Below are 25860 nucleotides of genomic sequence, written 5' to 3'. Positions count from 1 at the left end.
GACTGAGGTGGATAGATGGGAATAGAACTTTCAAAAGAGAACTGAAACCTTGGTCTTTTATTCCAAATTCACAGAGCAACCATTCAGTGCTTTTTATTCTTTCTCCTCGTCAACTTCTACTGCTTTCTTATCATTCCTTCTGTGTTGATATGTTCTAACTAGATAAGAAGTTTCTGGATGTCAGGGGGCCTACATTGTGCTTGTCTGTTCCAACCCAGCATCTGGCATAGAATGAACCCTGAATGATTTTTAGCCAGGGATGTACGCTCAAAATGGCAACAAACTCTGATCCTATAAGGAAGAACTTGTGCCAGACCACAGTGAAGAAGAGAACGGACTTCCTGGTTCATAGATTCAAAGGGAAGCAAAGGATAGAGGCAAGAAATTAACATACGTTAGTATCCACTTTGTACCAAGATTAAACTGGGCAGGTTGCATATGATATGATTTCACTTAACCTTTATCATAATTAATTCTGCAAGATGGGCATTATTGCTATGTTCTGAATGTTAGTGTCCCCCCTCCCTAATTCATGTGCTGAAATCCTAATGCTCAGTGTGATGGTATTAGGACAGAGGACCTTTGGGAGTGTATAAATCATAAGGGTGGCAGTCTCATGGAAAGGTCAGTGCTCTTATGAAAGAGACTACGGAGATCCATCCCTAGCCCCTTCCACTTTGTGAGAACACACCAGGAAGGTGCTGGCTATGAACCAGGAAGAGGGTTTTCACCAGAATATGACCACGCAGGCACCATGATTCTTGCCTTCCTGTTTCCAGAACTGAGAAGTACATTTCTGCCATTCTGTAGCATCTGTTATAGTAGCCTGAATGGACTAAGACAATTATTTATAACTGAGGATTTGGTAACAGGTCTTCTAACTGAGGCACTACCCCTGTGCTCTTCACTGTACAAGGTAGGATGGGAACCAAGGCAGGGGGCCTTAGGTTCATGATCCTGTCTTCCCTTCCACCAACTGCCTCTGGGCACGATGTAAAACTGCCTCTAGACCACATAGATGCAGGAAGGCATGGAACCAGAGTCAGTATTTTCAAAAGCCAGTTCGGGGTTGAGGAAGGATTTATTAGGTAAAGTGGAGAGTTCCTCATTTTCCCACTGATGGACTTTTAATACCAGTCTATTTCTGGGACATCCGACTCATTCACGTCATTCCTGTTAAACATGGAGGGGAGGGCAGATGGGTCTGCGAACTGTGTCCTTGTGCCAGGAAAGGGCAGGGGCAAGTGTAAGTTTCTCAAGGTCCCCATTTCCTGACTATTGGAGTCTTAAAATAAGCTCGTGCCTGGATGCTTGCTGTGGCTTGGAACAGTGGCCAGGCAGGGAGATTTACTGCCTCGCTTTCTGTGTCCAACTATTTTAAGTGTCACTTATGCTCTGGTGTCTTTTTAAATTTATGGATGTTCACTCCAATCTAAAGAACCACAGTGCTCCTTCCTGTGGCTTCCTCATAAATGCCCTCTGAAATACTGATTCAGTTTTATAGTATATGTGCTACAGAGCTTCCTGCAGTCCCTATGGGGTCTCTATTCTCTACTTTGGATTTTATTAAAAAGAAAAGACAAAAGTGCATAAGCATGTGCCATAACGACCACAAATGCTGACCTTTCTTCTTAATAGCAAAGCATATTCTTTTTGTGGGCAAAGCTATAGGAAATCAAAAGCATTTTCCTTGTGACATAAAACCTCAGGCTTTCCATATAAATGAGGAAACAGATGCCAACTCATGTCTCTTCAAAAAGGGTCAAGATAAATTCCTCTTCTATCCTTCTCCTCATTAAGTATGCTAGCCCTCTCCTATTTTTTTCTTTGCATCACTTTTGTTTGCCATGTCTGTAATTTCTGATGGGGCGGTCCCCCATTGTGGATTATTTTTTTTACCTAACTTTTGGCCATCAGAACTTGCTGTTCCCATAACTATCTTTAGAGAGGAAACAGTGATGATCTTAGTTTTCCAAACAATCAGATGAAAAGTGGTTTCCCAACAGATGTGGCCGAGGGTACTCACTGACTGTTGCTGTGTGAATTGCCTCATAATGGGGTGCAGGAAGTGCTCGATCCAGTCTGTACCAGAATAATCAGGAAGTGTACAGGGTGGGGCGAGGGTGGAAGTATGTGGGACAGATGATAAAGTTATAATTGTAATAGAAATGAGATGGAAATGACTCAAGAGGCTTTCTCAGCCAAGGCCCTGCTACCTAACCCTGTTTTAAAAAAATTTTTTTAACTTTTATTTATTTTTGAGAGATAGAGGCAGAGCATGAATGAGGGAGGAGCAGAGAGAGAGGGAGACACAGAATCCAAAGCAGGCTCTAGGCTCTGAACTGTCAGCACAGAGCCCGAAGCGGGGTTCAAACCCACATACCATGAGATCATGACCTGAGCCAAAGTCAGACGCTTAACTGAGCCACCCAGGTGCCCCTACCTAACACTGTTTTAAATCACCTGAGACTATTTAGACAGTCTCTTTTCTCTCCAGGACCTAGAATCTAGTTGGGAGACCTGACACAAATGAGAAATACCTTTAATAATAGAAAATGTGGAAAGCTCAGTGTCCTATCAGTGGTCTAGAGCAGGGGTTGACTATTCAGCTATGGTCTGGATACTTGGAAATCAACTTTTATTGGACCACAGCTACACTCATTTGTTTCTTACGGTCTATGGCTGTTTACACCTCAGAGTTGAGTCCTTGCGATAGGCGTCTTATGGCTCTCAATGCATAAAGTAATTCCTTCCTATCTGGTCCTTTACAGAAAAAGTTTGCCCGACCCTGGTCTGGAGTAGATGCCTCAGGAGGTCAGCTGGAGAGATCAGTTCAGGCTGGAGCACTGCAAGAAGGCTTCGCAGAATGGCTTGAACTGTGCCTTGAAGACTTCTAGGATACAGCCAGAAATGAAGGGGCAGGGGAGGGTATTCCAGGCAAGGAAAGCTCAAAGCCATAGCAATTACTAGGGAACATTTTGATTGGAATGGAGGGATCATTTGAGATAGGAATAAGATGGAAGGATAAATGTAGAGGATGGGTCTGAATAGCAAGGAGGCTTGAATACCAGTTTAAAATTTTCTAAATGATAAAGCCTCCCATTTTCCCATATCAGTCTCTACATGAGTAGAAAGGGATGCAGAAGTGACTTTTAAAGTCCATTCAAGCTCTGAGAATCAGTTTTCAAAAGGACTGATGTCTACCCCCACCCCCAGAAATTCTGTATTAATTGGTCTCAGGTAGGACATTTTTTAGGTTTTAAATGTTTATTAGTTTTTGAGATAGAGTGCACGTGTGCAGGGGTGGGGGCAAAGAGAAGGGAGACAGAGGATCCTGAAGCAGGCTCTGCACTGACAGCAGAAAGCCCAACCGGGGCCTCAAACTCATGAGCCATGAGATCATGATCTGAACCGAAGTCGGATGCTTCACTGGCTGAGCCACCCAGGTGCCCCTAGGACATTTTTTTTTTTAACTTCTCAGTGACTCTCGTGCAACTGGGAACCTCGTCCTTGATGAAAGAAATGGCCAGGCACGTGCCTGTAGAAGCCCAGCTCAGAGCCAGGTAGATGTAGCAGGTGCCCAACACATGTGAGTCAAATTAAGTCAGCAATATTGGCTTGTACCAGAGCCAGCCTGATAAACCTCTGTTTTACTAGAGTCAGCTATATAACATTCAGCTGGCTGCATGGTTTCCAATAAAAGAAATCACTTCTGCCTGCCCTTGCCTAATCCTGGAAAAGCCCATGATGCTCAATGCGATATTGAGTCTGTTTATAAATTTGGGCATTTATAGTTTTTTTCTCTCACTGTTATTTTAACATGACCATTTACAAGGCCTTACACAATTTGCCCTCAGCCTTGTTACGTCTCTGATCTTCTCTCTCTCACACACAACCCCGATGACTCCATTCCGGCAACACCACACTAGCCTCTTTGTTGTTCCTTGAACACACTAGGCATGTCCCTGCCTCAAAGACTCCACACTGGCTTTTCCACAGCTTTCCCTCCTCTCCCCTCTCCTTCCCTTTTCTCCCCTCATCTCCCCTCTTCTTTTCTTCCAGATGTATGCAAGGCTCAATAGCTCACATTCAAGTCTTTGCTCAAAGATTACTTTCTTTGTGAGCCTTCTCCTGCCAATCTAATTTAAAATTGCATCCTTGTTCCCATATCAGCACTTTCCATCTTTCTTGCTCTATTTTTTTTCCATAGCACTTATCTAATATACTCCACTTTCCATACCTTCTAATATACTGTGTCATTTACGTCACTGTGTTTATTTTCTATTTCCCTTAGTACAATGAAAGCTATGTGAGAGAAAGGATTTTTATTTTGTTCCCTGCTACATCCCCAGTGCCTTCAATGGTGCCCCAGAGCACAGAAGGAACTCAGTAAGTATGTGTCTATTGCCTCAGTGCTTGGAATGCTTTTGCTCATCATTTAAGACTGAGTTTGAACAATTCTCTGAAGCCTGCCGATTTTCCGTCACCAGAGAAAGGGGTCCTCACTCCCCTGGCTTTTTTTTGCAGCTCTTCAGAGATTTTCTCACACGTGGCTGACTTTTCTCTCTTTCCTACTGCTTCTGAGATCCTCTAAGGCTGGGAGAGGGCACAAGGCCCAGCATCGAATGGAAACTGGACAGGTGTGTTAAGGAAATGAACCAGGATTTAGTAACAGAAGCTTTGACTGTCCTTCTCTTCACACCAATGCTCTCTGCAGTCACACACCTAGGTAGCTCTCCATTTTATTGCAACATGTTGACTTGAGTGGTCTGAAATGTGTCATCATCACATAGGAGGTACATGAGCTTTACTGAGAATTGTATGGATTACTATTGCCCACCCCCACCTCCCATGTTAACCTATTTGCCATGTCCTATCAGTGTTATGTCCTACATGTCCCTGAATTAGTTCACTTCTTTCCAATCTCTCCAGCTCTCTACTCTCACCTATCATTATCTCTTACCTGGAATACTTCCTGAATGGTGGACTCCATCTAGTCTCTTCCCTAGAACCTATCCCCGTCACAGTAACCAGAACAAGCTTTTAAAAACACAAATGAGATGATGTCTCTCTCCTGCTTTTAAACCATTCAGAGACTTCCCACTGCATTTAGTGCAGAGTGTGAAAGTCTTACCTGGGCTCACAGAGTGCCAGAAACTTGCTCTTGCCTCTCTCTTTAGCTTCATCTGAGGCCACTCTGCCCTTATGGGTTATGGCTGTGACACTTCCTCAAATACTCTAGGCTTTCTTGCTTTAGAACCTCTGCTGGTTCCTCTGCCTTGAAATGCTCTGGAATTCCTGACTGGAATGCTCTCTCATAACTTCCAGCCTCTCTTCCAATCCCAGCGCAAATATCCCCTCCTCAAGTGTCCCCAAAGCACCAGTTCTTACTCTTTTGATCACAGTCTTCCTACTTGAATTACTTTCCCTACCAGACTCAAAGTGCCCCTGCTAGAATTCAGACCACATGAGGGCACATGTTAATGTGCTTCATTACTGTTTCTTCAGATCTAGATTAGTGCCTAATGCATAGGAAATGCTCAATTTTTCTTGAATGAATGAGAGCTAGATTTATCTTATTTACTGTGTGTCCCTGGCCCTAGCACAGTGGCTGGCACATAATAGGCACTCAACAAATATTTATTCAAGGAGCAAATTGATCTATCTTTGAGATAGTCCCTTCTTTTTTTTTTTATTAAAAAATTTTTTTTTCAACGTTTATTTATTTTTGGGACAGAGAGAGACAGAGCATGAACCGGGGAGGGTCAGAGAGAGAGGGAGACACAGAATCGGAAACAGGCTCCAGGCTCTGAGCCATCAGCCCAGAGCCCGACGCAGGGCTCGAACTCACGGACCACGAGATCGTGACCTGGCTGAAGTCGGACGCTTAACCGACTGCGCCACCCAGGCGCCCCTGAGATAGTCCCTTCTTAGGCCCTTTACCAAGGCTTTCAACTTCAAACATTAATATTTACTCAACTGTTTTCTGAAACATCCTCCTACCTTCAGGGGTTTGTATGAGAACAATATAAACTCCACCTTAGGCTCCAGACCTGGGTCCCGTATATTCCAGCTACAGCTCCCTCGTTGACGTGGTAGGATTTGTAGGAACTGCATCTATACCAGCCAGGCTGTGCAATTCTGGGCACTTCAAATGAACAGAGAAGAAAATGGGCAGGCCACCTGTCTCAGGTGGCCAGAAGGAAAACACCACTGCCCGGCTGTGGTGTGTGGCCCTTGGCCTCCCTGTCTGGCTTCTCCAGGGAAGGGCTCTGAGAGGTGGGGCTGTTACCATGCAGGGCCCTGGGGAGCATGCTGATGCTGCTGAGATGCTACTGTGTGTGTTGGCTGTGACCCTTGAGCCCTGGCTGGGGAGAACAGCCAGGCACAATGATTTCTTTCCTGGAAAAACTTTACTTTGCAAACCCAGGTTGGAATGCCTAAATCACTCTTCTCTTGGTAAATCACAAGGTATGAGAAAAGGCTGTGCTGTTTGGCTCTGTGGGACTAGCCTAACATGAGTTTCCAGTAGAGAGGTCAGGAGGACTGTCTCTGACTTGGGCACTGCATATGGCATATGTCTTCTAGGCCATATGGTTTCTGTCACAAGCATTTGACTCGGCCATTATGGTATGAAAGAAGCCATAGACAATACAAAGGTAAATAAATGGGTGTGGCTGTGTGCCAATAAAACTTTATAAAAATAAGTAGTGACCTAGATTCGGCCCAGGGACTATGGTTTGCCAAGCCTGTAAAACATTATCTCTTAAAAGTGCTTATGTAATACTTCTAGAATGTGATTGCAAAATTTGGGTATCAGCTTTGTCTAGGCAAATATTTAAAACATACACATAATATATATGTGTGTGTGTGTATACATCTACAGGCACTCACATATATATATACACATATCTTGCACATATATGTATGCCTCTTTCCGAGCAAAATGGAGTAAAAGAATGAATTTACTTTCCTGCTTAAAATATTAAAAGATGAGGGTGCCTGGGTGGCGCAGTCGGTTAAGCGTCCGACTTCAGCCAGGTCACGATCTCGCGGTCCGTGAGTTCGAGCCCCGCGTCAGGCTCTGGGCTGATGGCTCAGAGCCTGGAGCCTGTTTCCGATTCTGTGTCTCCCTCTCTCTCTGCCCCTCCCCCGTTCATGCTCTGTCTCTCTCTGTCCCAAAAATAAATAAACGTTGAAAAAAAAATTAAAAAAAAATATTAAAAAATGAACAAAATGTATAAAAGCAGTGGTTTTCAGGATATTAGGCAATGAATGTCATTGATCCCTGAGAAATAGGAAATAAAACAAGGTGAGCCCTATGTTTCCCCAGCTTAGTGCCTTGAGAGGGTTTCAAGGCTGCAACACAGGAAAACCTACATGCAGCCCAGTGGACTCCTGAGTTTAGGAGAGGGAGCTGAAAGCACAGGAGATCAAGGTGGCTTGAGTTTACAGAATGGACTATCAGAGAAGAGAGAACTGGAGAGAGAGAGAGACAGAGACAGAGACAGAGAGACAGACAGACAGACAGATGGAGAAAGAGAGGGAGATCGAATGAATAAATGAATTCCAGAAATCTGCAGAAGGTCCGCCTTGCGTATTCAATAGAATCCACATCAGTGCATGCCTGTGAAGAACTACCAGAGGCAGGGAAAAGGGAAAGAATTATAGGTAGCACCTTCTGGGGCTCACACAGGGTACAGAATAGCACCTGTTCCTATCAGCCAGACTGGAAAACCTCATGATTCATAGGGTGTTGGGTAGAATGTGGTACTGATGTAAAGAGACAAATATATCACTGAAACAGAACAGTCTGGAAATATACCCACACATATAATGACAACTGATTTTCCACAAAGGTGCCAAGGCAATTGGGTGGAGAAAGAATAATCTTTTCAACAAATGGTAGTGGAACAAGTTGGGTAACCATATGCATAAGAATGAACTTCAGTATATACCTCACACCCTTGGTAAAAACAAACTCAAAAGAAATGATAGACCTAACTGTAAAACCTAAATCCATACAATATCAATATAAATCTTCTGGAAGAAAACATGGAAGAAAATCTTTGGGACCCTGAAGTAGGAAAATTTCTTAAATACAACTGCAAAAGAACCATCTATAAAATAAAAAAAATAATAGGTGGGACTTCATCAAAATTAAAATCTTCTGCTCTTTGAAAAACACTAAAAGAGTAAAAAAGACATCCACTGACTGGGACCAGATATTTGAAAATTATATATCTAATAAAAGACTTGCCTTTAAGGTATATGGAGAACTCTCAAAATTCAATAAACAAACAACCCAATTAAAAAAAAAAAAGGGAAGAAAACCGAATAGACACTTCACCAAAGAAGAAATCAGGATGGCAAATAGCACAAGAAAAGATGCTCAACATTATTAGCTATTAGGGAAATACAAATTAAAACCACAACAGGAAACCACTACAGACCCAGTAGAAGGTCTCAAATTAAAGACTAACTATAGTCTGTGTTGCCTAGGATGTGGAGAAACTAGAAATGCCAGATACTGCCAGCAGGAATGTAAAGTAGTACAACTGCTTTAAAAAACAGTCTGGCTGTTTCTTAAAATGTTGAACAAACACCTACTATATGATGCAGCCCTTTCACTTTTAGGTGTTTAATCAAGAAAGATGAAAGTGTGTGTCCATAGAAAGAAGGGTACATGAATACCTACAGCATTTTGATTTGTAGCAACCAGAAATGGGAAATGACCATTCTGTTCCTCAACAAGTGGGTGATTAAACCAACTATAGCCTATGTGTACAACGGAACACTAGTTGACAAAAAGATGCACCGTTGCATGTTACAATATGGATGAATGCCAAAATAATTATCCTGGGCAAAAGAAGCCATTCTCCCTACAGTCTGGGTCCTTTTATAAAACATTCTAGAAATATAATCTGATCTATACTGAGAGCAGATCAGTGGTTGCTGAGGGTAGATGAGGGGTGGGGCAAAGGTGTGAAGGCACGATTTTATAAAAGTAACTTTTGGGGATGATGAGTATGTTCATTATGCTGACAGCAGTGATGGTTTCATGGATTTATCTATGTATCAAAACATCAAATTTTAGACTTAAAATGTGTTGTATTTATTTATACCAATGCCAATTATCTCTCATTAAGGCTGTTAAAAACTTTTATGTCAAATATATGTCAAACATATATAAATATGTATTGTGTCTTACAAATCATTAAAGTAAGATAGATTTCTACCAATCAATGAAAAAGGACCTGAACAGGCAACTCATAAATGAATGCAAACGATTAATAAACATTAAAACCAAGAATTTTTAAACATCGTAAATAAAAATTTTAAATGGCATAATTTTCATATTGTATTTTGTACTAATGTGTATTTACCAATTTAAATGGTAAATGTAAAAACTCTTGGTCATATATACTGTTGATGATATTTTAGGGAAGTGAGAATTCTCACATTGTGCTGTGCACATATAAATAGATAACGCTTTTTTGGAGGGCAATTTGAAAAGAGCAAAAACTAAAATATACAAAACTTTTGACATAATAATTCCATTTCTAGAAATTTATGCCAAGAGGTGTACACAAACATTTTAAGAATAAGAATATTCACCACATCTATGTTTTTATATTGGCAAAAGATTGCAAGGAATCTAAAAGTTCAACATTAGAGAGTTGGTTGAATGTATGATACCTCCTACCAAAACAGCCCTCAAAATTAAAACTATAGAAGCATAGAGACATGGAAAGATAATTGCTGTATACCAGTTAGTGAAAAAAGTTGCAAGCAGCACATAGAGTATGAGTTCATTGTAGACAAAAGGTATGTATGATGTGTATATTAATGGCTGGAAAAAGATATTTGTACTCGTTTTATCTGGGCTAGGCAATTATAGACAATTTTTAGTTTTTTATTTTTCTTCTATTTTTAATTGTTCTACAATGAAAATATATTGCTCTTCTAAGGGAAACTCCAATAAAAGTTATTTTTTTTTTTTTGCAAAATACCAATGCTAATGCCCTATAAATGATACTGTGAGAAATATTAATTTTGAGTCTTAGCAACCAAAAAAATTTTTAACAGAAGGCTGCCAAAAGGTGTAGGTGCTGCAGGGAGGCCTGAGATGCTGCTGCTCTAAAATTGGAGCCCCAGGACCTAGACCTGGTCCACTAAAAGGGGTGGCATGGGCCTTGCCCTCCATACACAGCAGTTGGCACAGTTCAGGCCTCCCAGCACAAAGGACAGCTGTAAAATAAGGGCAAAGAAAATCAGCACCCGTCTTGCCTGGGACAATGAATCTGTGTAGGTTGGGTCCACTCTGCATGGCTGAGCCTCCACTGGGCATTTTCTAAGTCTGTGTCATACAACAAAGGGTGTGAGAGCAACAGAGACTCACTGGTCCCACGTCTTCACTTACAGTTATGGAAAGTGAGTCCCACATAGGCCCATGCACATGTTGCTCAATCAACATTCCTTCTTGAAAGTTCCAGCAGTGGCTTGAAGTGAGGTCAATGCCAGAGTGTCTGTCAACTAAAATAGTCATTATTGGAATAGCCCACCCACTGGGAATCTCAACACTTGAGTCTTAACCAAGAAGAGTTAGCTCTGATATATGGCTCTGAAAAACCTCACATCTCCCTTTTTTCCTTCTGCCATGAAAACATGAGAATCAAGGTCCATGAGTTATTGTCCGTATGCCACAGAATCACGAAGTTCTCTGAATCTGATGCAGACAACCGGTCTGATAGATGGTAGAAATACACACACAGGAATGTCACCGTTTACTGGATACAACGGGGTTGACAAACGACTTTCATCCTATATATCAACTGCCACCATGCTTGGTGGGAATGTTAAAATGAATTCCAAGGCAGCACCTGGGCTGATGAAAAAGAATTTCATGTTTGATTGGAAATGTGTAGGTTGTGGCAGGGGCAGTTAACAGTATCCTTGCCACATATTTCCATCCCGGTCTAGAACATCTGTTACTCTCAAAATAGGATTTCTTCCTTGAATTGCTCCCACTATTGGTTACTCTTACAGAATATCAGATTAAGTCTGTCAAATATTACTTTTACTATATCATTTTCCTACTTAAAGCCCTCTAAAGATCTGTCCCCATTTCCCACACAGTAAATCTATTTCCTTAGTCTAATAACAGTCTTTGACACCGTTTGCCATTCAGAGTTCTCAGCAGCGCTACACAGAATTGCCTCCCTGACCTATTTTTGTACCCAGAACACACACTCTGGTCTAAAAGGGCCACCAAGAGGAGCCAGAGATGGGAACTAGTCTAAATAGGAGCAATTCGACCAACAGATCTAGGCCCTGGTATGTTTCAAGTGACCTACGTTTCAGAGTCTTGATACCTGACGTCATTTCTTAATTCATCTCCACAATTCCATGTAGATCCCTCTTACTTCTATAGTGCTGGCACAACATCAACATTCGCTGCTAGAGTCCGTGTTGCCCAAGAAGTTACATTCAGGGCCTTTATGGTTACTGACTCACTGTCTCATTCAAATGGAGCAGTCTGGATGTGAACTAGGGTGTTAAGGTGTCTCTTAACTGTTAGATTTAAATACCAGTCTAAGGTAACAAAGCACTATAGACTAGCAAGGGAATGCAGCCGCATAAAGCACAATAAATTCTTATTGCTAATGGCCAACAATGAGACAAAATATTATTCCAGAATAAGGGAGAAAGAAAGTAAAACTATCATGGAAAAATATGAGCAGGTTAATTTTTCCAGCATGCTGACTGGCACCTGAGTGTCCCAAGGTTGTTGAAACTTGAAAATAAACAATTGCTGTGCACTCTGCTAGTGACTGGGCTATGATTAACAGTTATGACAATTTCGTATAGTGATGAGTCTAAAATAAAAAAGTCTACTATGATCACATTTAGAATAAATTTACCATTTATAAGCCAACAAAAAAGCAATTTGAAACTTCTATGAATTCTGATCAACACGATGTAGAAAAGCTCAATGCCATGCTTGTGTAACTTACAGGAAACAGGGCTACTTGTCATTACATCTGTGTCTTATTCTAAGGTAAGATGAGAAATAAAAAAATTGGAAGCTTTTGCCACGTGGTCATATGCTATGAGCATTCTTTGTTAATTTTAGATGATAATAAGAACCGAAGGTAATCTTCCTGTGTTGTCATCCTAGAGATATCAGTCCCTGTGGTCATGTTGATAAGCAATCACCAATATGATTAGGAACCCTTTGGCTTCCTGTTCCTTGCTTATTGGTGGGGGTGAGAATAGAGAAACTTTCAACTTTGAGCCAAAGTCACCATTATCATAGTCACCATTATCAACATTTGGGGCCACAAAGAATTAGCATGAGGATGTCCCCCATTTTGTAGACCTGTTTTTTTCCCCAGGCCTTTGATGGAAGATAATTCTTCTTTTTCACCGTGACCATCTCCAGAGGTCATGACTGGAGTGTAGAGGTTCCTGTGGCATCTCCATGTTTCTGGTGTGAAGGGCCCAGGGCAGGATGCCTTTGCAATACTTCTCTGCTACCAGAGGGCACCAGCCGTATGGGCAATAACTTGAAGGTTCCCAATGACAGGTGTCAGGGAAGTTGTACTTGGTAAATTTTTTTAAACACTTGCTTTGGAGGAGCCCATCTGGGTTGGTTTTGGGCCCTACCTACAGACAGCTGGCCTAAACAGAATTGTCTAGCTTTTTCTTCTTGAAAGCTGATTATAGCTCTAGTTTAGTTGTGAGAGGGTCATGGGGGCATACTGAGGCATGGTTGGCAAGAGGAGAGGGGAGTGGAGGAGCTATTTTTACTGCTTTGCTATTTACTGTTGAGTGAGTCAATCTGATTGAGAGGATCTGGACTGTGGCATCAGCCCAAGAGGATTCAGAAAGGAGCCATGTTGGAATCTAGACAAGCTAGAGTCCAGACTAAGATCTGCACTCACCTCACATGGAAAGTCAGCCAAGTTTCCACTGGTGAGTCTGGATTCTGTAGGCAATTTAGTGATTTCCTGTTGGCTACCCCCTACTGCTGCCTCCCTCCCACCTGCAAGCAGTCACCCATCCATAAATCCTGTCCAGCCCTGGATTTCTGCCCAACGTTCCAGAGAATTGGACTCACCAAGGAGAGCAGAATTCCCAGGATCCAGGACCAGCTGTGCTCCCAGAGGAGATGTCAGCACTGAAGGAAGGTTCGGTCCAGTGGCTGAAAGCAAGGCCCTGATGTCTTCCAACTGTGTGGGGACTCGGGGGGGATCTGTGGGAAGGCAGATGGGGAGTCAGACAGGTTAAAGCGTGAAGGCTGTGTTCAGGGGAGAAGGAGAGGTGGGCATGCACCTATGTGTGTCCACGTGTGAGGTGAGCATTACTATGGTTGCCTCCAGTGCCTATCAAGGTGAGTCTGAATTTCCAGCTTAATATTTGACGCCCAAAACAATCAGGTCAGTAATAAGAATCAGGTATGTTGATTTTTAGGAGTTCCTACTGTATACCACTTTATACCACAGTACCACTGGCTTCCTATAAATGTGTAGGCAAATTAAACAAAATTATAAAAACACTTTTAAAAAGCCAACACTTCTTCAGCATTTATTATATGCCAAGTCCTGTGTTAAATAGTTTTCATTTCTTTTTTCATTCAACTCTTACGACATCCTTTAGAGCACTTTGTTACTGTCCCCACAGATACAGACACATCACCACAGGAATTCCTTATTTAAAAGAAGCCTGTGGGTGACTATTCCCGTGAAGAAAAAGGTTTATGAAGTTGACAAAGTTAATCTTCTTTGTGGTCTGGATTTTTATGCCCAGGTAAGGACCAGATAAGCAGAACAGGGATGATTTGTGCTTCAAAATCTTACAAGGGCTGAAGTCATCAGTGGTCACAGTTGACCAGAGACCAAAGTGATAAAAATGGGAAATATAGGGGCCTGCCTGTCACTTCCACTGGACAACTAAAAAGACGAGCCCCTACCGAATCTTGTGGTGAGATGACCCGAGATTCTCCAGGCAAAGCAGCAGAATCCTGTCTCCCCACTCCTTACATCTCCCAGGGCGGACCCCACCTTTGTCTCTAGAGCACCTGTTGGAATCTAAAGAGAAGCAGGAGTATTGCTCTCGCAAGTGATGGTCATTTCATCGGTGTTCAGTGAGGACCTATCACGTGCCTGTCATTTTTCAGATACTTCTAAGAGTGGCAAGTAAGTCACAATGGCTCGGGAGTCTGCTTCAGAAATAAGCCTGTCTACTCTGCCTTGACTACAGAAGACCGTCACACGTAGAAAACAATGATGAGCTTGAGATTTTATTAAAAAAAAAATATATATATAATAGTTTAAAAATGATAAAGTCTTCATACATATTGCATGTAACTTAAAATACTATTTATATAGTATAGGGTGAAAACATCATGTTTGGGCTCAGGAACCCTCTGTCATTCACTACCTTGGGCAAGTCACTTAATCCCTCTGAGCCCTACTTTCCTTGTCTATAAAATGATGAGGAATCTCATCATTTCCCAGGCCTAGTTTGAAATACTATGATTTTAGGAACTGATGGTGGCAGTTTAACCTAGACTCTCCTTTTCTCATCCTTTTTAATGCTCTCTTGAGAATACTGAAATTGAATACTGAGTATTCCTTCCAGAATATTAACTCAAGAAACCTTTGCTTATTTACTAAAAGCCAAAAAGGGAGGTTACGTCCCATCTTCAAAACCATCAGATCTTCTTGGGCCAAGTGTCAGCCCCTCCTAATGCCCTTACAGCTTTTATCTAATTTTTCTTCCTTGGTGCATGCCCATTCGATCTTTCTAGGGAAACTATAAATTCTCCAAGGGCAGAGGTCACCTCTTAAATTTATCCTATAGCTTGAGATGGAATTTAGAGGCCACAGGTAATGAATGTTCATTCAACGGCTATAGGAATAAATGAATGAAAGTCTCATTACACTTCAAGTCTCCACACTACAGGTTAATCACAGGTATTGGCATGAAACCTCAGTTTTTAATATTTTTAAGTGTTTATTTTTGAGGGAGGGAGGGAGGGAGGGAGGGAGGGAGAGAGAGAGAGAGAGAGAACGAGCAGAGGAGGGGCAGAGAGAGAAGGAGACACAGAATTGGAAGCAGGCTCCAGGCTCTGAGCTGTCAGCACAGAGCCCGATGTGAGGCTCGAACTCCCGAAATGCGAGAACATGACCTGAGCCCAAGTTGGCAGCTTAACTGACTGAGCCACCCAGGTACCCCTGAAACCTCAGTTTTATACATGAAGTCCCTTGTTTAAAAATTTTTGGCCGATTAAAATAATAAAAAAAGAGACATTATTTCTATGCTCATAAAGTACTTACAAAACTAAAAATACTTCGATTCATAAACCGAGGCTTCTGATCAAGAAAAGCCCTAAACTTAAGAGTCTAAATAGTGATTTTGTTCCCCACCACGTTTGATTAAAACGGGAAGATGTTACGCTCGTCCAGCAACATGTTCGCAGCCACGCTGTTTTATGGTTGTGACGCTGCCAGAGCTGGCTCACGGAACAAGCGCACTTCACTGGCAGACCCACAGTAGCAGCTACACGTCCTAGGCTTTCATCCCTGTCAGCACAGGCGACAAGCAAGGCTTATTAGGGAGGAAAAACCCACAGTGAAGCACCGTAGCTCAGTGTGGGGCAAGAGTCCCTGGGCCCCGGGCTCCAGCCTCGCACGCAGCTCAGCCGGATGAAACCCAATGCAGAACAAATGACACCCTTCACGGAGCTGATCTTCTGGGGCTTTCTAAGATGACTGGAGGTTTATGTAGCCACTGGTGAGATGAAAACCCACCTGGGCCTCTCTGAAATCTGAGTGGGCAGGGGCTCGAGCCCCGAAGCTTTGGTGTAGCATCAACTGGGGGTATGGAAATGCAAGTATAAAGTTTAATTATTTTTCCCCAAAGGAAGTCTATAATGTATGTGTATGTATGTATGGGGTGTGACTATTCATATTTCCCACAGTTTTCTCTTTCTTCTTAGAAGGGTAGCTTTCTCTTGAGGAAACTAGCATATTTGCTAGTTTTAAATTTGCTTGTTTTAAAAATAAAAAGTGCTCTCATATTTGCTTGTTAAAAAAAAAAAAAAGGTAAGACAAAAATAAGCTTTTTTACTGCATCCCTCTAAGGTCCAGACCCTATGGGGAAGATAAGCCTAGGGTCCCCTGTCCAGGGGATAAAGGGGTTATTGCTCGCAACACGGCTGAGGCCAGCACTGGGCAACAGGGAATGTGGGACGATGTCCCAGCGGTTGTTATTTTTAAATACCCATGTCATGCCAAGAACTGTGCTAGACTTTTTAGCCAGGGGCTCTTCTGTTTTGGGGGGTGCTACAGTCTGAATGTTTGTGTCCCCTCAAATTCATATGTGAAGTCCTAACTCCCCAAGGTGATGGTATTAGGTGATGGGGCCTTTGGGAGGGGTGGGGTATGGCCCTCATGATTGGAATTGGTGTCCTTATAAGCGAGACCCCAGAGAGCTGGCTTGTCCCTTCTGCCATGGGAGAACACAGCAAGAAGCCAGCAGTTTGCAACCCAGAAAGGGGCTTCATCAGGACCTGACAGTCTTGGCATCCTGATCCCGGACTTCCAGCCTCTAGGAGTATGAGAAATAAATTTCCGTTGTTTATCAGCCACCCAGTTTGCAGGATTTTGTTTTAGCAGGTGGAAGGGGCTAAGACTGGGGCGGGGTGAGGGGAGCGGTGGTGGGGTACCTGTGTGGACTTTATGTGGGCTGGACTAGGAACCTTCCAAAATTATATGAAAAATGTTGCATGTATGAATTCTTCTGGAGGGGCTAATCTAGCGCTTTCCTTTGATTCTCAAAGAAGTCCTGGCAACGGAAGAAATTAAAAATAACTGCTTTGCTTCTGTAGCTCTAGCTGACAACCCCCTCCTCCTATGTGGGCAATCCTCATTGTACAGGTCGCCGTGTCAAGGCCAGCATTTAAGGCTTAGTAAGGCTAAGTGAGCCAGCCAAGGTCACACAGTGAGTAAGTGCCAGGGTTCAAACTGATGTCTGCCTGGCCCCCAAGTCTGTGTTCTTTCTACTGGAAGGCCCTAAGGTGGAGAGAAGGGAAGGGACATTGCTTTTAAGTACTTAATTGGATCAGGGGAAAAGGGGGGTGGAGGGTGGGTCAGACAGTCACCCCCATGGGGTCCAGCAGGGGCAGCCAACCTCGTGGTGTTTACCTAGGATCAGCAGCTGTGTGTTCTCCGTCAGCTCTCCGTGCACATTGGCTGCCCTGCAGGAGTAGAGGCCCTGATCTGAGGAGGACACGTCTGTGAGCAGCAAGGAGCCCTCGTGCAGATGGTGAGGGGAACCCAGTTTGCTTTTATTCCTGAACCAAGTGACTTCGGCTTCGGGCACACCTAGGAAGAAAAAAAACAATAAACTCTATCAGCTAAACACATTCAGGTGACCCCGGAGGCAGTTCTGGCGGTTCGGCGGCCCTCCCAGGGGCTACTCTGCAGGAAGCAGCTGCCTGGGCGTCTTCTACCGTCCTTTGGCCAAACTAAATAATGCCTCTGACCTCTCCGTGGTCTCAAGATCTTTTGCCTTTTAAAACTCACACTGATGAGGCAGGAAGAGAGAGGCCAGTTAACAGAACAGGAAGCGGGTAGCTGGTAAAGGACGCTTGCCAGGGTGGAAGGAAAGTACCCAAATTCTTTGCAGAAAGCATCGCTAAACCTAAGAACCAGAACTATACCTCGGTGAAAAGGAACGGTTGACAGCTACATGAAACAAACATTAACAGTGAGTAAGCGAAGCTAGACCCAAAAGAGTACACACTGTATGATTTCATCTCTGGAAGTGAAAAACTAAAACTGATAACATCAATCTAAGTTGTTAGCCATCAGGGTGATGGTTCCTCAGAGAGGAAGGGACGAATGGGGAGGGGCTGGAAGTAGGGCCTGGTGGCTGGTAATTCTCTGTGTCTTGACCTGAGGGCTGGTTCTGTGGGCTTGGTACCTTTATGATAGGTAACCTTTTCTGTATAGGTTATTACACTTCAATAAAAAGTTAAAAGCTGCAAAACATTAGTATGTTCATGGACTAGACAAACGAAAGTGCCGGAACCTTACCAGAATTGACACCACATGTAGAAAACATGCCTCTATTTTTTGGAGCCTATGTTTTTCCTTTTTAAAAAAATTCTTGGTTTAGTTATTTTGAGAGGGAGAATCCCAAGCAGGCTCTGAGCTGTCAGCACAGAGCCCAACGTGAGGCTCGATCTCACAAACCTTGAGACCATGACCTGAGCCAAAAGAGTCAGATGCTTAACATACTGAGCCACCCAGGTGCCCCAGGCCTATGTATTTTCTTAGAACAAGACAACATGGAACTATGGTCAGTAGCACCACAGAGGAAGAGACAAAAGGGAGTGACAAAAAGAAAGTGCTCTCTCTTCAATCCAAGTTTCTTGTCTGTGAGAGAGAGTTGGGGAGTGTGTATAGGAGTTAGGATAGGGTACCTGCCTTTAGAAGTTGGGCTCTGTCCTCCTCTAGGGGTGTCATTGATTGAACATTTGTGTTTCCCCACAAATTCAAATGTTGGAGTCCTAACCACCTCCAATGTGATGGTATTTGGAGGTGGAGGCCTTTGGAAGTAATTAGGTTAAGATGAGGTCATGAGGGTAGAGTCATCACGATGGGATTAGTGCCCTTATAAGGAGAGACCAGAGATCTAGCCCTCTTTCTCCATCATGTCCGGACACAGTAAGATCCCTAACTGCAATCCCGGAAAAGATCTCTCAGCAGGAGCTGGATGGGCTGGCACTTGATCTTAGACTTCTCAGTCTTCGGCACTGCGAGAAATACATTTTGGACACTTAAACCACCTAGTCTATGGATATTTTGTAATAGCAGCCTGAGTAGGCTAAGACAAGGAGATGGGCTTAATTCTTTAGGAAGCTTCCCTATGGTTGACATGCTGGTAAGCAAGCCCCGGTTCAGGATGAACTTTCTGAGATAGTCTGCTTAGAAGGCTCCATAGGAGGCTGGGCTCTGAGTGAGGTAGGAGACAGAAAAATCTGTGGCATCAATTCACAGGGCTTTGGGGGGCAGAAAGCTCCATTTCTTTCACCACTTAGCCTGTTGGCCCAGCTCAAAAAATTTACTCAGCAATCTGGGGCATGTATCCAGCCTATGTTTATAATGTCAAATCCTGCTCAATGGGGGGTGGGGGGTGGGGGGGTGGGGATCAAAACCAGGAAGAGTCAAAGGGCTCAGTCCTTAGTCCTGTGCTGTCCTGAGTTGGGGCTGGATTCTGCCCTTGGGGCAAGGGTAGTGTTACCCTTAATGGGTAGCCTACTGGTGAGAATACAGACCTGTGTACCTGTCACTTGTCCTTGAACCTGATGAAGAATTTATCAGCAGTCTATTCTGTAACACCCAGATCAAGAGCCCTAATTATGGACCCCGGGGCACTTGCTGTTCCTGAGGTCCAGTAGCGGGAAGTGGGGTGGAGGTAGGAAGGAGGTCTCACACTCCCTCACTAATGACGAACTGCCTTGTGTGAATTCACTGGTATCCTGGTGGCTCTGCTGCCTCAGGTGGACCTAGAGCAGTGGCTGAAGGTCAAAATGTTTGGCCAAGATCTATAGGGCCTCCCTCCCTATTATGAGGAACAGAGGAGTAACTTTCTGGTTTCCTCTTTTATTCAGATTACCAATAATTGAGTGAGAATCACTAAGGATCACCAAACTGGCTGGAAAGAGGAGGCAGGGCAGCTGAAAGGGAGTGAAGATTTAGATACCTCATCCTTCAGTTCACATCAGGGAGAGGCATACCTCGTGATGCCTGATGCTCAAATGCAGGAAAAGGACCAGGTCGGCATGGCCTCTGAATATACCTGGACAAAAGATGCAGGTAAGGGGCAGAGAAGCTGATTTTTCATTGCAGCACCACTAGGGAGAGCAAGAGAATCATGATGCTTAGCCATGCCAGCTTGGACTTTGGACCCTGAGCTCAGTTTTTCCGTTGGGGGAAAAAAAATCCACAGGATTCAAGAGAAGGCCTCTGAAAGGTAAGCTGAAGAAAACATTCCCTGCCATTTCTCTCCTGAAAGCACAAGGAAAAACGAGGCCCTACAAATCATTTTCTGCGAGTATTTCCCTCGCTATGAATTGCTCACACAGCATGTATGCTGGAATGTTCTTGCGAGGACTGCTGTGGGCAGCAAGCACGCAATCCCCAATAGGAATGAAGGCTGTTCTAGAGCGAGAGAGGCCAAGTAAGAGAGCTGGACTAAGTGGGTCTTCAGTTTCACTAAGTGAAGGGGATGGGGGAGGGTGGGGGGAGAGGGGAGTGAACACCCTCCCCACAGCTGTGCTGATGGGGTGGTGTGTGTGTCTCCAGTGCCAACACTCATGAAGCTCTCTCCGCAACAAGGACAAATCCCGTAGCAAGGCTCCTGCAGGGCGTCCTTCTCTGGAAGCAAGCACCTGTGATCCTCCCACAGAGGCAGAGACATGTAGGAGGAGAGCGGAAATGGGGAGGGCGAGGGAAGGTGAGAAACAAGAGGCGGAGGGAGAGAGACCTGGAGCCATTCCTCACTTCCCCAGGAAGTGGGTGCAAGCTTCTTCTATTCCTGTAACCCCGTGATCTCGGGGTGTTTGCCAGAACAAGACAGGGTGCTTACCAAAAGGACTGAGTTCTTCAGGTTAGGGGAGGAGGGCTCTTGGGAGACAGAAATATTCCGGAGAGCAAAGGGTGGAAAGAGGTTGTCCCCAGTCTCTGTACAACTAAAACCATTGAGGTGACAGCAGTGCCAAAAGAGGAGAAATTACGTGGGAATTGTTCTTTAATACATTTATGAGCAAATCTCTCTCAGGCTCACTCAAGTATGGACCCGCATTGGGAATTTGCTGATGGAGGAGCTGTGTCTGGTGTCACATTTTAGGGGCTTCCTGTCTGGGACTGTGGGCCTTAGGCAGAAAATGACACCAGAAAGATGCTTTAGAATCTTTTGAGTTCCTTTCATGATTGACTCTGACATCTTATAAACACAGAAGAAAGGAAGAGGGGAAAATAAGTGAGGCCTCATAGAGCTCTATTCTCCTCAAGAGATGACGACGACACTTGAGAAAACATCACCAGCCATTGTTGAAGCCAGTGTCCCTTGAAAAGGTACCAGATACACATGCTTAATCCTACTGTTCAGAATACCTGAACATGGGTAATGTGCAAACGTCAGGAACTGTGCAAAACATCCTGAACGTGCTAGAGGAGAAACAAACATTTGGTGAACATTTGCTATAAGCCAAACGTTTTATAAACATAATCACATTTTTCAAAGAGATTAAGAAATCTGCCTAAAGTGATGAGAGTTTGGATCCCTGAATGATTACAAGGGGACGGAGCCCCTGTCCCTTCCTACTCCTCACCCCATGACCTACTCACCCCAATCAGTGACGTACAAATGGCAGGGTGGAGATCCAAACTCCTACATTCAATGCCACAGATCCCCGTCTGTCTTCCAACATACCCTACTGCCTCTTTAAAGAAGATCAGAATTGCTACACTATTGTCTCTGCCCTGTCAAATCCTTACTTTCTACTTTGAGAGTTAACCTTTCTGCTATAACTATAACACCCAGGTTATTGTTAGGAGGGGTTTCTAGAACCCATGTGTGCTGGCTTTTTGTTGAGAAGCTGGTCAGGTTGCGGGAGATTTTTTTTTTTTTTTCCCCTAGGCTGTTGTGATGTGACCACACATTTTACTGAAAGAAATGTCTAAAAAATGACAGAAAATATACTCCACCACAGAGCAAAATCCAAAGCTATGTTGTTGACAAGTTACTTGGACAGGCTCCACACTCTGGACTCCCTTGGTATGATTTCTGTCTAAAACAGGGGAGGGAAAAAACTCTGCTTTTACTTTTTCTCCTCCGTGGCATATCTTATCAACAAAACAGTGCCCTGCCTGTGGCTTGAAAGGATCAATAAATGTGGTGATAATGGGTTGTAACCTGATAGGATTATAAGGATTAGTGCCTTTAATCTTCACAGAGCTGCTAGGTAGGGTGATGCCACAATACTTTTTAAAATCCCAGACAGGATATTCTTGCTAACCACTTGTTACATTTGCTTGCTCCTTGGCAGCCTGTCAGCATCTCGAGATGGGGTGTCCATTGCAAGGTGCTCCTTGACATGATGCACTTTAGAAGCTTCTTCGATGGCTTGGTGCAAGAAAAGGAAAGGATACAGTAACTTAAATGGCAGCCTTGGCAATTATTCTAAAGAACTGCTGAAGTCTGGAAAGGAGGTTTTCAGCCTTCCACACTTCTCCACACTGACGGTGGCAGACACTGACAGCTGTTCATAAAACCTGTTTTCTTCTTTTTCCTGGGTACCCCTCTAGGCTACACTGTTCAATATCCTTTGTAGCGGTGAGTGACCACGTGGCAAAGAGGCACTGTGAGAAGTGCCAATGCGTGCTGGTTCTAGGTGTGGCCCTCAAAAGCCTTCTCAACCACCTTCCATGTTTTGTTTTTCCCCTGTTCTGGTTGACAGGTTAGAGATAACCCCTGGGGACACCTTGGAAGGCATATGTTGAAAATAACAGAGCCGCCAGCATCCCACGACCCTGAATGACTGTGTGGGGCAGCCGCTCTTTGGACTCTTAGCTAAACAACGATAAGCTTCTATTGTGTTTGACCCGTTATACATTTGGGGGTCTACTTCTTATCAGAGTCTGGACTATCCTAATGAATATCCTGCCCATCACTGATTCCCCAACTGTTTATATCTGTATCACTAGTCCTGACGATTTTACCCACTAAGCTCTTCCAAAGCCTCCTTTGCTCTTAGGATAAAATCCCAAATTGTACCATAATCTATGAGAGCATGTAAGACCTAGCCCCCGACTGCTGCCCCCCACCCTGCAGCCACTTGTCGTGCTACTTTCTTCTCTGCTGTCTGTACTAGAGCCATACCAGCCATATTCTACTCCTTTAGATGAAGCCTGTTCTTTCTACCTCAGGACCTTTGTACATGCTAGTCCCAAATGACTGAAACACTCCCTCTTCCCCTAACCCTTTATCTCCTACCAAGTTTTTTGAACTCAAATAGAGAAAAAGTGTGTGAGTAGTACAGTGGTTTGGATCACTTTTCAAGAAGAATGCTCATCATACTCACTGCTTAATATTTTTTATGTTTAAGCGTTGGGAAGAATTTGTGAGGCTGCATCTTACAAATTGAACGCATACATGTACAAAAAGTTATTTAAAATTTTTTTTTTTCAACGTTTATTTATTTTTGGGACAGAGAGAGACAGAGCATGAACGGGGGAGGGGCAGAGAGAGAGGGAGACACAGAATCGGAAACAGGCTCCAGGCTCTGAGCCATCAGCCCAGAGCCTGACGCGGGGCTCGAACTCATGGACTGCGAGATTGTGACCTGGCTGAAGTCGGACGCTTAACCGACTGCGCCACCCAGGCGCCCCAGTACAAAAAGTTATTTAATGAGAAATGGCTAACAACTCTAACACGTAAGGACAGAAGTTAATCTACATAAATTATTTCATATTCTGAATATAGACTATAAAATAGCCAATAAATTATACCCTAAGAAAGCCACAGAGCCACTGTAAAAAGTAAAGTAAAAGTAAAAGTCATTCCTAATGCCCTTGAGTGTCACAACACTTTTGACCGGAGACTCAGCTCAAGGGTAATTTCTTTGTCCAGCAAATTCACAGACCAACTGTGTAATCAAAAGTAGTCTTTTTCCCACCACTCTGAATAAATAACTTATTTAACAAAAGGCATAATGACAGAGATACACAGGTTCATTTTGGTTAACCACGATTAACACAAATGGTTCTATGAATAAAAATAAAAATAAAGACTGTAATGTGCCCAGCCAGGCAAAAACTGGGCACGACCTGAGATCTCATGATAAGGTCACCAAGAGTGAGTCTCTGGATGTAGTCAGGGAGACAGGGCACCAGGTGGCATGGAAGAATTGGCCAAAGCTGGTTTCAGTGCCCCCGGTTCCCCGTGGTGAATACTTCCTTGCCTGGATTCTGGTTCTCTCAGTCGCCTTTAAGTGCCCACTTCCTTGTTGCGCTGTCCTTGATCCCCATTCTTCTACTCCTACCAACCTCACCCATCAAGAAGAGAGCCGGCATGGTCCATTTTATCTCCGGTCAGCGCTCTGTCGCTGAGGCATGTGTTCGCAGTGACCAGGTGAGGAATGATGGTTCTGCACAGAAGGCCTTACCTGCACCAGCAGTCCCTGCACGAAGGGCAGCCCTGTCAGAGGTTTTATCTGACTCTTCATCTGGGACTACAGGGCCTGAAGGGGTGTGGCTGTGGAAGGTTTCGCTGATGAGGTTGGACATGCAGGCCAAGGGAAGCTTTACAAAAAGAAGCTAATGTAGGATGACAGAGATTTATATTTCTGATTTCCTGGAGCTACCAGAATATTTCAGAGAAAACCAGCCTGGCCATTGTTTGGAAACAAAATGCCTTAGAGTAAGATCTTCCTCCTACCTATTTGAAAATGGATTATCTGCTCTTACACTGTTGGTGGGAATGCAAACTGGTGCAGCCGCTCTGGAAAACTGTGGAGGTTCCTCAAAATATTAAAAACAGATCTACCCTGTGACCCAATAATAGCACTGCTAGGAATTTACCCAAGGGATACAGGAGTGCTGATGCATAGGGGCACTTGTACCCCAGTGTTTATATAGCAGCACTTTTTTTTTTCAATATATGAAATTTATTGTCAAATTGGTTTCCATACAACACGCAGTGCTCATCCCAAAAGATGCCCTCCTCAATACCCATCACCCATCCTCCCCTCCCTCCCACCCCTCATCAACCCTCAGTTTGTTCTCAGTTTTTAAGAGTCTCTTATGCTTTGGCTCCGTCCCTCTCTAACCTCTTTTTTTTTTTTTTTTTTCCTTCCCCTCCCCCATGGGTTTCTGTTAAGTGTCTCAGGATCCACACAAGAGTGAAAACATATGGTATCTGTCTTTCTCTGTATGGCTTATTTCACTTAGCATCACACTCTCCAGTTCCATCCACGTTGCTACCAAGGGCCATATTTCATTCTTTCTCATTGCCACGTCGTACTCCATAGTGTAGTAAATCACAATTTCTTTCTCCATTCATCAGTTGATGGACATTTAGGCTCTTTCCATAATTTGGCTATTGTTGAGAGTTATATAGCAGCACTTTCAACACTAGCCAAATTATAGGAAGAGCCTAAATGTCCATCAACTGACAAATGGATAAAGAAGATGTGGTTTATATATATAATGGAATACTACTTGGCAATGAGAAAGAATGAAATCTGGCCATTTGCAGCAACATGGATGGGACTGGAAGGTATTATTGTAAGTGAAATAAGTCAGGCAGAGAAAGACAGGTACCGTATGTTTTCACTCATAGGTGGATCTTGAGAAAGTTAAAAGAAGACCATGGGGGGAGGAGAAGGGAAAAAAAAAGTTACAGAGAGGGAGGGAGGCAAACCGTAAGAAACTCTTGGATACTGAGAACAAACTGACGGTTGATGGGGGGTGGGGGAGAGGGGAAGGTGGGTGATGGGCATTGAGGAGGGCAGTTGTTGTATGGAAACCAATTTGTCAATAAATTATATTAAAAAAATGAAAATGGGCTATCTGGCTCATAAATCCTAAGTGGAGGTAAAGCCTCTGGTAATGGGGTAGAGATTGGAGATCGAGAAAGCCCCAGAACAGGGTGCCAATGCCTGTCCACTGTGCACACTGAGCATGACTGGGTAACCTGGGTTTGGGTGTGCCACAGCAGGCTACAGCCACTGAGGACAACAAGCAGGGGACTGTAGCTGGGCCCTGGTAAAATGCATTTCTC

At 43.7% G+C, this 25860-nt stretch overlaps 1 protein-coding gene across 8 annotated transcripts in view; it reads right to left on the bottom strand.

Moving 5' to 3' along the window:
* ADAMTSL1 (ADAMTS like 1) overlaps positions 1-25860 on the bottom strand; it is an 883534-nt gene that overhangs the window by 57297 nt on the left and 800377 nt on the right. For 6 of the 8 annotated variants that reach the window (XM_045043889.1, XM_045043886.1, XM_045043883.1 and 3 more), the window contains 2 exons: positions 17214-17393; positions 13124-13258 (listed from right to left, as the gene is read on the bottom strand). In XM_045043889.1, the coding sequence (XP_044899824.1) occupies positions 13124-13258; positions 17214-17393 (315 nt within the window). Of the gene's footprint in view, positions 1-10423; positions 10537-13123; positions 13259-17213; positions 17394-25860 lie in introns of all 8 variants that reach the window. The other 2 variants (XM_045043887.1, XM_045043888.1) reach the window with 1 other exon arrangement.

Source organism: Felis catus, chromosome D4 (genome assembly GCF_018350175.1).
Source record: "Felis catus isolate Fca126 chromosome D4, F.catus_Fca126_mat1.0, whole genome shotgun sequence".
Taxonomy (NCBI): Eukaryota; Metazoa; Chordata; class Mammalia; order Carnivora; family Felidae; genus Felis; species Felis catus.
The sequence above is the reverse complement of the archived record's forward strand: the minus strand, read 5'-3'. Positions and strand labels throughout refer to the sequence as shown.